The following is a 13,610-nucleotide window of genomic DNA, read 5'->3' on the forward strand; positions in this document are numbered from 1 at the left end:
TTGGAGTATAACAGCTAACCTAGATAAATATTTTTAAAAGGAAAAGTTTCTTTTTTACTCTATTGAGGACAGTGTTGTTATTTTTAGCAATTTCCTACAAGTTAATTCACATTAGGTGTTCCTGAATTAAGAGACCTGTTTTTCCATAATGAAATGGATGATATTAGTTTGTAATTAGCATAACTAATGATAGATTTTTTTCCTGTTTGGGGATAAATTTAATATTTTTGGTAATTGGTATTTTGAAAAGTAATAATACCAATGTTAACATTAAAGGTCAAGGTTCTTTTATATGTCCTATAGGTTATCCTATTAAGAATCGAAGAATATTTGGAAAATAAAATTTAGACTACTTGGTGGAGTAATGAAAATGCTGGAATGGATGAATCTTTAGCAGGACACAGAGATATTTGGATATGGCTAAAATCATATCTAATTTTGATGTTTTTCTTTCATGTATGTGGTACGAATATTTTTGTTCTCTATAAATCTGAACCCTCAAAGTTGCAGGTCATGGCTTTGTTCCTTGAAATAATAGAAAGATGACTTGAAAAATGGGGCCCTGGCTGGCGCAGCTCAGTGGATAGAGCGCGGGCCTACGAACCAGAGGATTGTGGTTTGATTCCCAGTCAGGGCACATGCCTGGGTTGCAGGCCGGTTCCCTGCAGGCCAACTCCCAGCAGGGGACGCACGAAAGGCAACCATACATTGATGTTTCTCTCCCTCTCTCCTTCCCCTCTAAAGATAACTAATAAATAAAATCTTTTAAAAAAAAAGAAAAAAAAATGGTGACCTCTTCTTGTTTTCTGTATTTATAGCTTCTCTTGAATATCAGTATAAATTACCTGTTATTTTTTTAAAGATTTTTATTTATTTATTTTCAGGAAAAGGGAAGGAGAAAGAGAAGGAGAAAAATATCGATGTGTGGTTGCCTCTTGCATGCCCTCAACTGGGGGCCTGGCCCACAACCCGGGCATGTGCCCTGAGTGGGAATTGAACTAGTGACCCTTTGGATCTCAGGCCAACACTCAGTCCACTGAGCCACACCAGCCAGGGCTAAATTACCTTTTATCTTTTAATAACCTCTTGATTTCAGTTTTCCCAAGTATGTAGTTAGTGGTGAGGGGTTAAATTTAAATTGTTTTTCTTTCTTGTGATCAACTTTTTAACTACTATGATAATCTTAAATACTTGTATTTCCCTTTTCTTTGATTATTCCAAAATTAGTTCTTCATCAGTATCACGGGTTAACTTTTCTGAGTGAACAAAATGCCCTGTCATATACCAGCATGATATAAAGACAGGCATATCCTTAAAATTTTAGTTTTTGCCTTGGAAAGTCTATAGCATCTAAATTTTTAGTGATTGAGATGAGTATAATGGGAAAAGTACAAGATAGACATTGATTTTTTGTTAAATGACAGCTTTCAAACAAACTTTCAGTGCATATTGCTGCATTTAATTTCTGTTTAGCCCTATCTTCTTGACACTTTTTACTGAAATAGGTTCATGATGTTATTCTGAGGAAAATATACACATTGCAGTTTCTGGTATTTAAAGCTCTTTTTCTAGAGATGGCTCTTTTCTGTGTAGATTTTTGTCTTTTTTTTTGGTTGGTGTGATTATTCATCTTTTCTAAGAGATACTTTGAAAATGACAAGCTTTTTATTTTTTCAAATTGTTCTATGTATGTTTTTTTATTTCCGGATTGATAGTAGTAAAAATACAGCATAAGTAGTCTTATTTGCAAATACAAGTTTTCATCTTGGTGAATATTTTGGTGTGTAATGAAAATGCTGTTTTTTTGTTGGATAAGTTCTCCAAAAATGCACATCTGTCTCTGCAACCCTTAAGGTTGCCCTTTTTCCTCAGTTCCTCCTGCCCACACTTCATTCAGTCGCTACTCTTTCCCTTACTTGGCCACACACACAGCCCTCCTCCATAGATGCTTGGCTAGGTTAAGTGCTAAGAACTCTTCTTTTCAGGTGTAACTTTTTTTGAATCTCACTAGTATCTGGATTGAGGCTGAGTGTGATTTCTATCTCTCCCCCACCTTCTCTTGATGTGGTAGATAATGGCACTGGGCCTAGGTCCTTTTAATGACTAGGGAGACAAAGCCTATATGGCATCTTTGGCAGCCATGAGGTACATTTTTTCTGACCTAGTGAGGGGTTTTGGGAGTTTGGCTGTAGTAGGGTGGAGAAAAGGAATTTTTCTAGGTTTTATCGTATGTTACTATAACAATAGAAAGGGGAGGCAAAAGGGAAAACCATGCATTGGTTTGTGACCCCCACCTTTCTTTGGGCCTAAGACTTAGCAGTAGAGAAAGGAGGAAGAGTGATGTTTCTAGGTATCTGGGGGATACTAGAGGAATTCCTGTTTCCTAGGTCTGATCAGACTTCATACTGGGAGATGGGTAACACTTGTGTTAGTGGAAGGGCTCTGTAGGCAAGGGTGATGCTAAGTATGAAATAATTCAAAATAATCTCTTTGGCTTTGAAACACTTTTATGTACAAATACATCCAAGCTTATGTTTCACTTGAAAAAAAAGATAAAAATAGGAAACTCACATTTGTGATGATCTCATTAGCTCCAGCAAAGCACTTACTTAACAAGTTTAGTTCATCTATGACCAATATAAGGTAACAGCCCAGGCAGTGAAGTTTTCTCAGAGCTTTCTTGCATGAATGCTGCATATAGCAGAGTTTACATGGAAAGATTAGCAAACAAATAATGAAGTGGGGCAGGTGTTAATTATAATGGAAAGGTGGGACAATGGACCAATATTTGAATTCCTGTTGTGTTTTATATCTTTTTTTAATCCTCACCATAACCCTGTTAAGACACTAAGTCATACACTAGGAAATAGTAGGCAGGACTTTAACCTATGTGTTTGTTGCCAAAAATCTATGTACTTCCTATGCTACTCCCAGTTTGTTTTTGTGTATCCCTCGTTCCTTCAACAGGGAGAACAATTATAATCTATGCTGGTTCCAACTAACTAGGATGCAAATTTCTTATCTGTAAAATGAAACTGGTAAATTATGTAATTACCTTGTATAGTTTCAAAATTCTGTGGTTTTGATTGTCAGATTTAAAAAGAGGGATTTTTCAGGAATAAATGTAAATAAAGGATTTTAGGTTTTGTTTTGCTTTGGTTTTTGCTTTTATGATTCAAATTGTTTCCATGAGATTAAGAAGAGAATATATTTGAAAGAAAATGAATTTATAAAAAGAAACGTTGGATGACAATAATGCAGAAGGTTTAAGGTGATAAAAGAGGAAACCTCACTGTGTTGAGACTGTGATTTTGGTATTCTGAAAGTTAGAACCTATTTATAGGGTAGTGGGTCAGTGAGAGGGAACAAACCTCTTTCTAACATAAAATTAATGAGTTGATGTTTGTAAATAAAAAAAGTAGCCAGTGGATTGCTCAACTTTTAATTTTTCTTGTCTTGTAATTGTAACATGCAGCAAAATCTCAAAATATTCCAATCAGGAGGAACGGTAGGACTTGGATTAACCACAGAAAGAAGAGTTCTTAACTAATTGTGTTACACTTACTTTTATAGAGAGATGGTTTTAATTATTGTAGAAAAACTAATGAGTTCTTTGTTATAAATTTCTGTTTTAAGATTGTGACAGAGATGAGAGCAGATAGGAGAATGTCTAGTTTGAATAACATGGAATGTGCTTACATTAATGAAAGTTTTAAGTTGGAAATAATGTTATGCATGGATATGCATAACATTACTTGAAGTGACTAATTGGATGTTCTGAAAGTCAAAATTTTAGTATCAACGCTACTGTTTTAACAACATAGTGGCATAATCAAGGGAGAAGAAGGACAGTATTTCCTTGCTTATTCCCTCCTGTAATAGATTGACGAGTCATTGGAAGCATAGATTGCTGCTTCTGATATTAATGGTGAGTTTTCTCATCTCCTCCTTCCTGGTTTGATTTTTTTTTCTTTAAGAGGTACTACTACTACTACTTCTTCTTCTTCTTTTTTTTTTACAGATTTTATTTATTTAGAGAGATGGGGGGGGGGAGAAAGAGAGGGAAAGAAACATCAATGTGTGGTTGCCTCTAGTGTGCCCCCAACTGGGGACCCAGCCCGCAACTCAGGTGTGTGCCCTGACTGGGAATTGAACTGGTGTCCCTTTTGGTTTGCAGGCTGGGGCTCAAACCACTGAGTCACACCAGCCAGAGATAGATACTCCTTTTAAAAGGCAGATAACTCCACTATAGGATCTTAATTTTGGCATGCAGCAAAGAGTCGCATTTTAAGAATATTATAAATTATCACCATCAGTAAACTAATACTTACTTAGAGGTTCAGAGTCCAAAACTCTGATGCTAAGTGAACTAAACATATCTTAGTTAATCTTGGTTTGCTAATGATCAGTATAAGATGACCTTGGAACACAAGATCCTTAATTTTGATTTTTTATTGAAAGACATAGTTGGAAAGGCAACTAATCCTTTACTTGATTGAAGTTTGTATGGTATTGACTTGTCATCATTTGACTATCCTGGAAATGGAAAAATGACAGTGAAAATCATTTGTTTTAACTGTTAAGTGTAATTCAAATATGAACATATTGCTGTCTTTGTTTATGATGAATACTAAATTTAAGCTAAGCTATAAGGTGTGCTGTTTGGAAATGTGGAAGATGCAAGAATGAAGCCAGATAACAAGTTTATGCTTGTATTTCCTACTGATGAAGACTTTCAGACAAGTTTTTTCCATGGGTAGGTGATATCGCTCTGCATGTACATATACACTTAATACTTTTTTTGCATGATTATACATGTAGGAGTGGTACAATTTTGACTTGACTGTTGACCTGTTGCCTCAATTTGGTGATTACAGTAGGGAATGTGGGACAAGTAGTTGTGAATGGTATTAGTGATACAAATTTTAAAATAAATAACTTAATTTTTGTAAACACAAAACACTTAAAAAAATAAAGCCCTTTAAAAAATAGAACATTTGGTCAAATAGTCAATATTGTACTTGACCTTCATACCTTCTGCACTCAAATTTGAACATCACATGGTAGTATCTTTATTCCATAATAATCATTTTGAACTCTGACGAGAACTCCATAAATGATACAGCTGTCTTTTTTTAGAAAAGAAAAACCTCAACACAAGCCAATTTTTTTTGCTAATAGAAAATCCTTTGCCAACTGATTCTGAGGTCTCACTGTTGCATTTTATGAACTCGATTTACCCTTTTGGGGGAATTAGAAATTAAGTAGTCGGCAAATTTTATGATCGTCAGAATTTCATATTGTGACATGTCTGTTCTTTATACAGTGGCCCTTAACAAGTCATTTGCCTTTACATTTGGTCTTTTGTTTTGTTTTGTTTTGTTTTAAAAATGTTGCTACATAAACCTGTGGTTTGGGAACTTAGTTTTAAGGGATAAATACCCCAAGTGTTTTCCATGTTTTGTTCAGTGACAATTTACACAATGGATATTTATATTAAAACAGTAATCTTCATTGTGTTTTAGATAATGATTGATTGGCATATGTATTCCTTTATAGGCAAAGTCTCATAAAATAGGTGTGTTTAATGTTAATTTGTTGGATGATATTAAACAATTTTTATGGAAGTAAATAATTTGCCTGCACTTCATAAATTGGGGAAAGAAACAGCATTCTGTTATTTTTGCTTTCTTATAAGTTGGAGGTAGTAGTGAGGAATGTATTTCATACTTGAATGAAAACTTGCTTTTTGCTGTTATATTAGAAAAAGGGCAACCTTAGCATTTTGAAGCATGTATGTATTCTACAGGCATGCATATTGAGTTATTTTAGCATGAATCTCTGAAGTGTAATTACTTTGGAACTCAGCTGCCTTTTTTTAGTTAGGGTGATTTGGAGATAGAAGAGATCTCTTATATTTCCAGTAAGAACTTTAATATATTCCTCTAAAATAACCCATAAGATTGCATATCATTTCCTTGGGGTGTGAGCTGGTTGTCTTTCTCAGGAAAAAGAAAATAAAAATATCTCATACAAGACATCCAAACCAAAATCCTGAAGATGGATATTGTATTGTCTTTTTGTAGAATGTTGTAAAATGGGCAACATCTCTGATATTATAAAAAGGCTTCCCTGGAAATAGATAAGTCAGACAAATAGAGCTGTTAGTGTTAGTTAACCTTATTTCTTTAAAAGTAGGAGAATATGTATTTGATTTTCTTCTCTGCATCTACTGGGGAGTTTTAGTATTAGCTTAGTAAAATGAAGAACTAGATTCATTCTCTTAAAAATATAAATTGGAGTTTAATAGTCAGCATTTTTTTTCTTTAAAAATCAGTTTCACTTTCTCTGTGGAGTCTTTTTCCTTAATCTTTTGCTCTTTAAGAGTATGATGTCGATTCAGTGTAACATTGTTCAGTATAGTCTTGTCTTCTGTTCTTCATAACACTCCTTTTTCTCCTTCCCACATGTGTCCCTCATCTTTGTAAGCTTGGGTTATCTTTTCTACTTTCACATCATGTACAAAATATTAGATGTATAAAGTGCAGCTTTCCTGTAGCTAGAGTAATAAAATGAAGACAAATGACATTTAGAGGGCTCTTAGTTTTAGAAGTATTTTTCTTCCCACAAGTTAGATACAAGTATACATTTTCTTTCCTCCCTAGATGGACCTCCAGTTGTAGCTCATTATGATATGTCTGACACCAGCTCTGACCCAGAAGTGGTAAATGTGGACACTTTATTGGCGGCTGCAGTAGTTCAAGAGCACAGTAATTCTGTAGGAGGCCAGGATACAGGAGCTACCTGGAGGACCAGCGGGCTTCTAGAGGAGCTGAATGCGGAGGCAGGTTGGTCTCCCTCCCCTTCCCCTTCTCTAATGTGATGTGCATGTGTCCTGGCAGCTGTGTTCCTTATAGTGGGCCTTGCTGAAGTGAGCAGGCTAACCAGAGGCATCTTACAATAGGTGATTGTGACCATCCAGCGTGCTGCTTATAACTAACTAACTGAAAAGGAGATTTGGGTAACATGTCATTTATTTTTCCTAATCAGGAGGAGGCAAAAACAATAATACGTAAGACATGAGTCGTAGGCATAGGTGGATTTTAGTGTGCATATTTCTTGGGTTAAAAATGCCTGACATGTAAAAACCCTCCTGATGTCCCACTAATCCCCCTCAACCCCCTTCCCTCATCCCATCCCCGTTTTTCATGGTTTCCTGCACTCAAGGTACACAGCAGCCTTGCAGCTTGGGGAGGGGGCTGTTCCTATATGGTGCTGCACTGTTTCTTCCACCTCTCGGTGTGAAGTGTCCCTGTTCCTTCCTCTGCTGTAGTTCTCCTTTTTGTCTTTCCTAACCATTTTCTTTCCGTTTCTGCTTCTTTTATCTCAGGAAAATCTCTGTCCCTGTTTTGCATTACCCATTTTAGTTCTGTGATGATACCTAAAAGTGATATTATTTATTCACTAAAAACCCCATTCCTCTTACCTTTGAAACCTTGCAAAGGTGCCTCCAAGTTTCCTTCAATATGTTTCTCAAAACTCTTGGCATTCTCATCAAAACCTATTTCTAGAAGTACTAGTACTTGAGTTTAAGAAAAGAGGGGAGGCTGTTGACAGACTTTGGGTAGTGCATATTTTCTTTTGTGTTATGATAAGATTATGGTTTGCTAGTTAAATTATAAATTGATTTGGCTTTTCTGAGTGGATCTAGTAACTTAATCACTATGTAAAATGTTTATGGGAAATGAATTTTGTATTGCACAAAAAACAATGAATTTTAGTTTATAACTTTTTGTATTGGAATTGTTAGGAAATAAAAAGACAGAACTCCACAGATCATTGTCAATTCATCCTTTCATACTTTTTGATGGAAGTATATAAAAATCTCTTATTGTTGAGCTTCTAATTAATTTAGTTTGACTAATTTTGGAGCAGGACCTGGATTTAGTTTTAATTATGTTTTGACTGCTAACTGCCTATTTGTCCTTAGACAAGCTATTCTCCTCTCAGCTTCAGTTTGTATGTGTATAAATACTTGCTTTGCCCAACAAGGGTCTTTTAAGGATTTATTAAAATGTTTAAGTACTTTAAAAATAATTAACCATTTATTTCAAAGGACAGTAGTTTGACCACATTTTGTGCAATAAGTGTTTCTGAGTTTTTTAATTTGTTCTGTATACTGGGTAGTTTATTTTAGATTTTTGTCAGTTGACAATTAAGTGGTCCAGTCCATTCTACTTCAGATTTATTTACAGGTTTTCTTAGTCTTGCTATTAAGTAGACTGTTGTAAAGTTTTGAGAAAAACATGGACAATTACCTTTGTTTTTGCTTTTTGTATAGAGAATTTTAATATTACCGGTAGTTGGAGTTGTAAATACTAACTTTTGACCTACAACAAACCCAGCAATTTCATATGATTCAGCCTAATGGTACAAGGTTTGGGATCTTGTATCATTTAAGTTAGCAGCCTTGGGGAAGGCATCATATTTTCAGATTCAAATGATTGTTAGCTTGAGTATTCAAAGCATCACTAGGCTTTGTGTGCTTAATTCTATATTTGATTATCTTTTTGAAGTTCAGTCACACAAAATTATAAATATAAAATGTATTGCTCAGGTACCTACCACCATTCTTCTTAAGAAATAAAACATGGCAAAAATATATGAGAAGGGAAACACCCATAGCTTTAACTTTGTTCACCTTCCTGTTTCACTTTCCATTCCAAAGCTGTCCTGAATTTTGTTTTGATGTTGGGTATTACTCTGTATTTCTTTATATTTTTATTGCATTTGTTACATATCTGTAAACAAACATGCTTTAATACTAATTGGTATCACTTGCAACTTGGGTTTTTTTGTTCAGTATTTTGTGAGCTTTGTTTTTCTTAATAATTGTGGCTCTAATTCATTCATTTTTTTTCCTGCTATTCAGTATTCCGCTGTATGAGTATATCACAACTGACTTACCCATTTTCTTACTGAATGCTTAAGGTGCTATTCCAGATGATACTGCCATTAACATTTCTTGTATGTGTCTCTTAGTACATGTGTGTGATAATTTCTCTAGGATATAATATATAGAGAGAACATATGTTTGTAACAGGCCATAAATTATGTATAGATTTGTGTGTGTCATAGGACATGTTCATCACTGCTCAGAAGATCTCTATGACATTTTCTTATGAAACCATTTTCATAAGTCTTTTTCAAGGCTTTTATGGCTCATTCAAAGTCTTTTTTCCTCTGAATATGACAGTGTAGGTATATGAGTAAAAAATAAAATGTGATACACTGGAGTTTTAATGTAATTGTCGTTGTAGAAACTCATTTTGTGATTGTAGGTATACTTAAAGAGTGTTACATAAAAATATTAAAAGAATTCAGCCTCAATGGCCAGTTTATAGTTTTGAGACTCGAACTATTAGTATCAGCTGGATGGTCATTCTGTTGGTTTGAGTTTAAGATAAATGTTGTAAAGGTTAATCTCCCCCTCCCAATAAAATAAGAACCCAGTCACTGGATGGGTTTTTTAACAGACTATTCAGGTGTTAATCAATAGCAGCATTTCAGACCAGGTCAGCACACCCTGCTGTATTTAGGATCATCACTCAAGTGATCATTGGAGAGAATAGTTCCCCTCTTTTTCCGAGCAGTTGTTAGATCATGTTCTTGTATGCCAAATAGTTTTCGCTTTAACCAAGACAAGAGAGTTGAAATTAGCAAAGCCCCTGGTCAATAAAAGACCTTAACTTTCCCTTTCAACTGTTATCATGTGTTTACTTTTTCTTACTTGATGCTAGAATTGTACAGTATAGTAGGTGGCAACAAACATTCTGGTTTTGAACCAGCAGCCACTGACAAACTGTGTAAAGCTTCATTTATGTAAAGCTTCAGTGTTCCCTATTTATAAAACGGGAATAAAACTAGTATCCACTCCAAAACATTAGTTACCATTAAGTGAAATAACATATATAATGTGCTTAGTGCAGGATACAGCAAATTGTAGGCCCTCAGGAACACTAACCAGCATTATGTTAATACATTTATGCTGAAATAGACTGAATAACGAAGGATTGATGGACCCATTCAGTGGATTTCTAATTTATTGTCTTGCCCTGTAATGGGTTGTCTTGCTACAGTATTTCCTCAATTTTGTCTGAGCATAGAAATTACCTGGGATGCTTACAAAAGTAAGCATATCTTATACTGATATTTATTTATTTATTTAAAGATTTTATTTATTTATCTTTAGAGGGGAAGGGAAGCAGAGAGGGAGAGAAACATCAATGTATGGTTGCCTTTCGTGCGTCCCCTGCTGGGAGTTGGCCTGCAAGGAACTGGCCTGCAACCCAGGCATGTGCCCTGACTAAGAATCGAACCGTGATCGTCTGAGTCGCAGGCCCTCGCTCAATCCACTGAGCTACACCAGCCAGGGCTAAGCATATCTTATACTGATATTTAGACAAAGTAATGAAAAATGCCAGCTACAAGAGCATACCGTATTTTAAGTGGTCAGTTTTAGAGCACTATATAAATTCTGTAGCAATACTAAATGCCAGAAGGGTTGGATTACTATTTTTATGCTGCCCCCCCCCCCCCAAAAAAAAACTGCCAGAATGGTTTGGATTGATCGAATAATGCAAAAGCAATATGTAAATTATTAGTTTCTGGATCCATAATGGATGAATCAAGTTAGAAGAATCTTAAATATTGGGATGACTGCCTTGCTCTTAAGATGTTATAAAATTATAAGCAAAATTAGTGTAACCTTTTTCATTTCTGCCCCCTTCTTTAAAAAAAAAGCAGAGTAGTGATATTTCCAGATCTAAAATGAGGCTATGTAGGTGATAGGGTCAGGATGAGGGGCCTAATCGGTGATAACTAGTTATTCAGAAATATTGATGACTGAGACATCCCACAAGTTGGAATTGTACATTAGAACCATGGAGCTAGAACTGGGCACAGAGATATTAAGAATTAACTTATTATGCTGTATGCTTGTTGTGTTTTCTTAATTACTGTTGTTTGAAAATATTGAGCGATCAAGGAGGAAGAGTTTGGTTATAGGAGCCATGACTCCTACAATCTGCCTTTGTAGTTTGGTTTAATTCATTTAGCTAGTTTATTTTCAGGATGGTAAGGGCTAAGCCTACCCTTGCCGTGAGTCTACTACACGGGGTTTAAGTGTCTCTTGGGGTTCAGCTTCTTGCTGCAAGTAGGCATGGAGAATTTGGGGGTAGATGTACATATAAATAATGAATATTCATATGGTGAGTAATAACGATGGCAGGACATAAAGTGGGGATGAGGTGGGCAGGAGAGAGAGAGAGAGAGAAAGGAAAACATCTGGGAAGATATAGGCTGTGTGAGGATGGTGGACAGTAATTTGTAAGGATCCTGACACCAAAGTGGAGGTGTAGGAGCAGCCTCAGGACTGCAGGGGAGGTCGCATTTTCTGAAGAGTCAGGTTTCCATGAGCGGTGAAGAAAAGTTTAGTGCAGTTTTCCAGGGAGCTGACATTCCAGAGGGCAGTGGAAAAGTTCAAGGGAGGTGAGGTGAGTAGTGGGTGGCTGGGGCAAAGGAGAGTAACACCAGAGTGGAGGATAAGGTGAGAGAAAAACACATAGTTCTGGAAGCTTGTATTTTGTGAGTGGCCAAGAGGCTGGAAATACAGTGTTTCATTTTTTTTTATAACCGTTTATTTACCTTTTTCCTCTTCCTAATGCTTTCTCCTTTTCCACTGAGAGCTTTTCTGTAGTCTCATACTTCTATCTCCACTACACTGTTCTTCTGCTTTGTTGAACCCATCAGCCAGTTTTCATCAGTCCCCTCCTACTTCACTTCTTTCACTGTCTAGCTTATATAAGCCCAACTCTCCTTTGCCAAATATCCTAGCTCCTTGTGTTTTGGCTTTCCTGTAGAACCCAGCTGGCAAAGTCTGATCCCTGGACTCACACTTGGAGCCTGTATTCATAATGCTGCTAAGCATAGCTGACGAAAGTCACGTGGTTGCAGTTAGGAGTTGCATTAACTCTCTAATCCAGAACCTCATGCTGGCTCTCAGTACTGACCAGCAGCTCCTGCTTTTTCGCAGGCAGCGTTCTTCAGTGACGACCCTACCTACACCTGTGCTCTGCAGAGGATGATGGCCTTGCTGCATTCATCACAGGTCGGAATTACCTCAGCTTCCTGCCAGCAAACCTGTTTGTTCTCTGACTTTTTTTCCTAAATATGACCAGGTCTCTCCCATCTTTAACATCTGTACATACATACACATCCCCCCTCCCTCAAACTCATCTTCCTCTTTCAGTCTCTTACACCTTTTCCTCCATAGCCAAACTTATTAAAAATGTACCTGCTCTTCCCTTTCTTGCTGTAGCCTTGCGTTGGCTTCAGCCCCATCAGTCCCTCTGAGGCTCCTTTTGCTAAGGTCATGTATGTGGTATGTTAGTCCTGATTGTAGTGGGCTCTGCTTAGTTCCTTCAGCCTGCTGTTGGGCATCAGCAAGCACTTCTTCCTGGACATACTCTTTCCCTGGTGTCCTGGCTTCGCATCTTTAGGGTTTCTTTTTTCCTTGCATACCTTGGTGAACTCCCCTTTCTCTCTCCGTCCCTTAATTGTTGACATGCATCATGGTTCTGTTCTAGGCCCCCCTTCACTCCTCTGGATGGCCTTTATCTCTCCACCTATTTTTGAGGATTTACCAAATCTGTATTTCCTCTCTAGACCTCTGAGCTGAGATTTAGAACAGTACCTGCAACTGCCTGTTTAACATCTTAGAGACATATCATCAGCGTGTCCCAAGCTGTTCATTGGTACACTGAATAGCATTGTAATTCTATCCAGTTACCTAAATTAGATACCTAGACCTCATTTTTACTACTCGGGTTCTTACTTTTGTCCGTTATCCAACATTCTTCTTCTGCACGTACATGCACATAGGGTATTTTCCATTTTATTTCTTCCCTGGTTTAGCTGTAATCCTTTCTCACCCAGGAAACTACCAGTCTGTTTTCCTTGCCTGTAGTATTACTTGCCCTTTGTTAGTTCCATTTTTACACTCCAAAGGAAAATTTTAAAAGTGGAAGTCCAGATCATGTCACTTCTCTGCTTAAATCCTTCTATGACTTTCTGCTTCTCAAGGTCAAGTCCAGACTCCTTATAATGATCTCACTTGACTTTACTGGCCTCATTTCTCATTTTACTACTATCACTCCAAATCTCAGCAGACTTTTATACCCTAAAGAGTAATACATTGTTTCCTATGCTACTCTTCCCTGAGAGCTGAGCTTCCTTGATTATCCTCAAGTCCTGGAAATGTTCCTTTTCTGTGTGTTCCTGGGCACTCTCCACTTCCCTGTCAGAGCAATTTTCAAGCCGTTGTACAATGGACTGCTTTTAGTTATCTCTGAACATATTGTAAGCTTAGAGAGTATAGAGAGTATACCTGCATTGTTCCCTGTGGTATTCCTAGCACCTAGCACAGTACATAGCATATTATAAACTGAAGTATTTATTTTAAGAGCAAATAGATGAAGTAAACTGTTATAACTGCACAAAGCAAGAAGATAATTGCATATGGACAAAGTGAAGGTTTGAAAAAAAGAGAG

The 13,610-nt window shown here is 36.7% G+C and overlaps 1 protein-coding gene across 3 annotated transcripts in view; it reads left to right on the plus strand.

Moving 5' to 3' along the window:
• ARK2N (arkadia (RNF111) N-terminal like PKA signaling regulator 2N) overlaps positions 1-13,610 on the plus strand; it is a 69,000-nt gene that overhangs the window by 40,385 nt on the left and 15,005 nt on the right. For 2 of the 3 annotated variants that reach the window (XM_037033740.1, XM_037033734.1), the window contains exon 3: positions 6,666-6,848. The exons of the other annotated variant lie outside the window; for it this stretch is intronic. In XM_037033740.1, coding sequence (XP_036889635.1) covers positions 6,666-6,848 — 183 coding nt within the window. The remainder of the gene's footprint in view (positions 1-6,665; positions 6,849-13,610) is intronic. 3 annotated transcript variants of the gene reach the window in all.

The sequence above is a fragment of the Sturnira hondurensis genome, unplaced genomic scaffold (genome assembly GCF_014824575.4).
Source record: "Sturnira hondurensis isolate 20B ecotype Veracruz unplaced genomic scaffold, ASM1482457v3 Scaffold0001872, whole genome shotgun sequence".
Lineage (NCBI taxonomy): Eukaryota > Metazoa > Chordata > Mammalia > Chiroptera > Phyllostomidae > Sturnira > Sturnira hondurensis.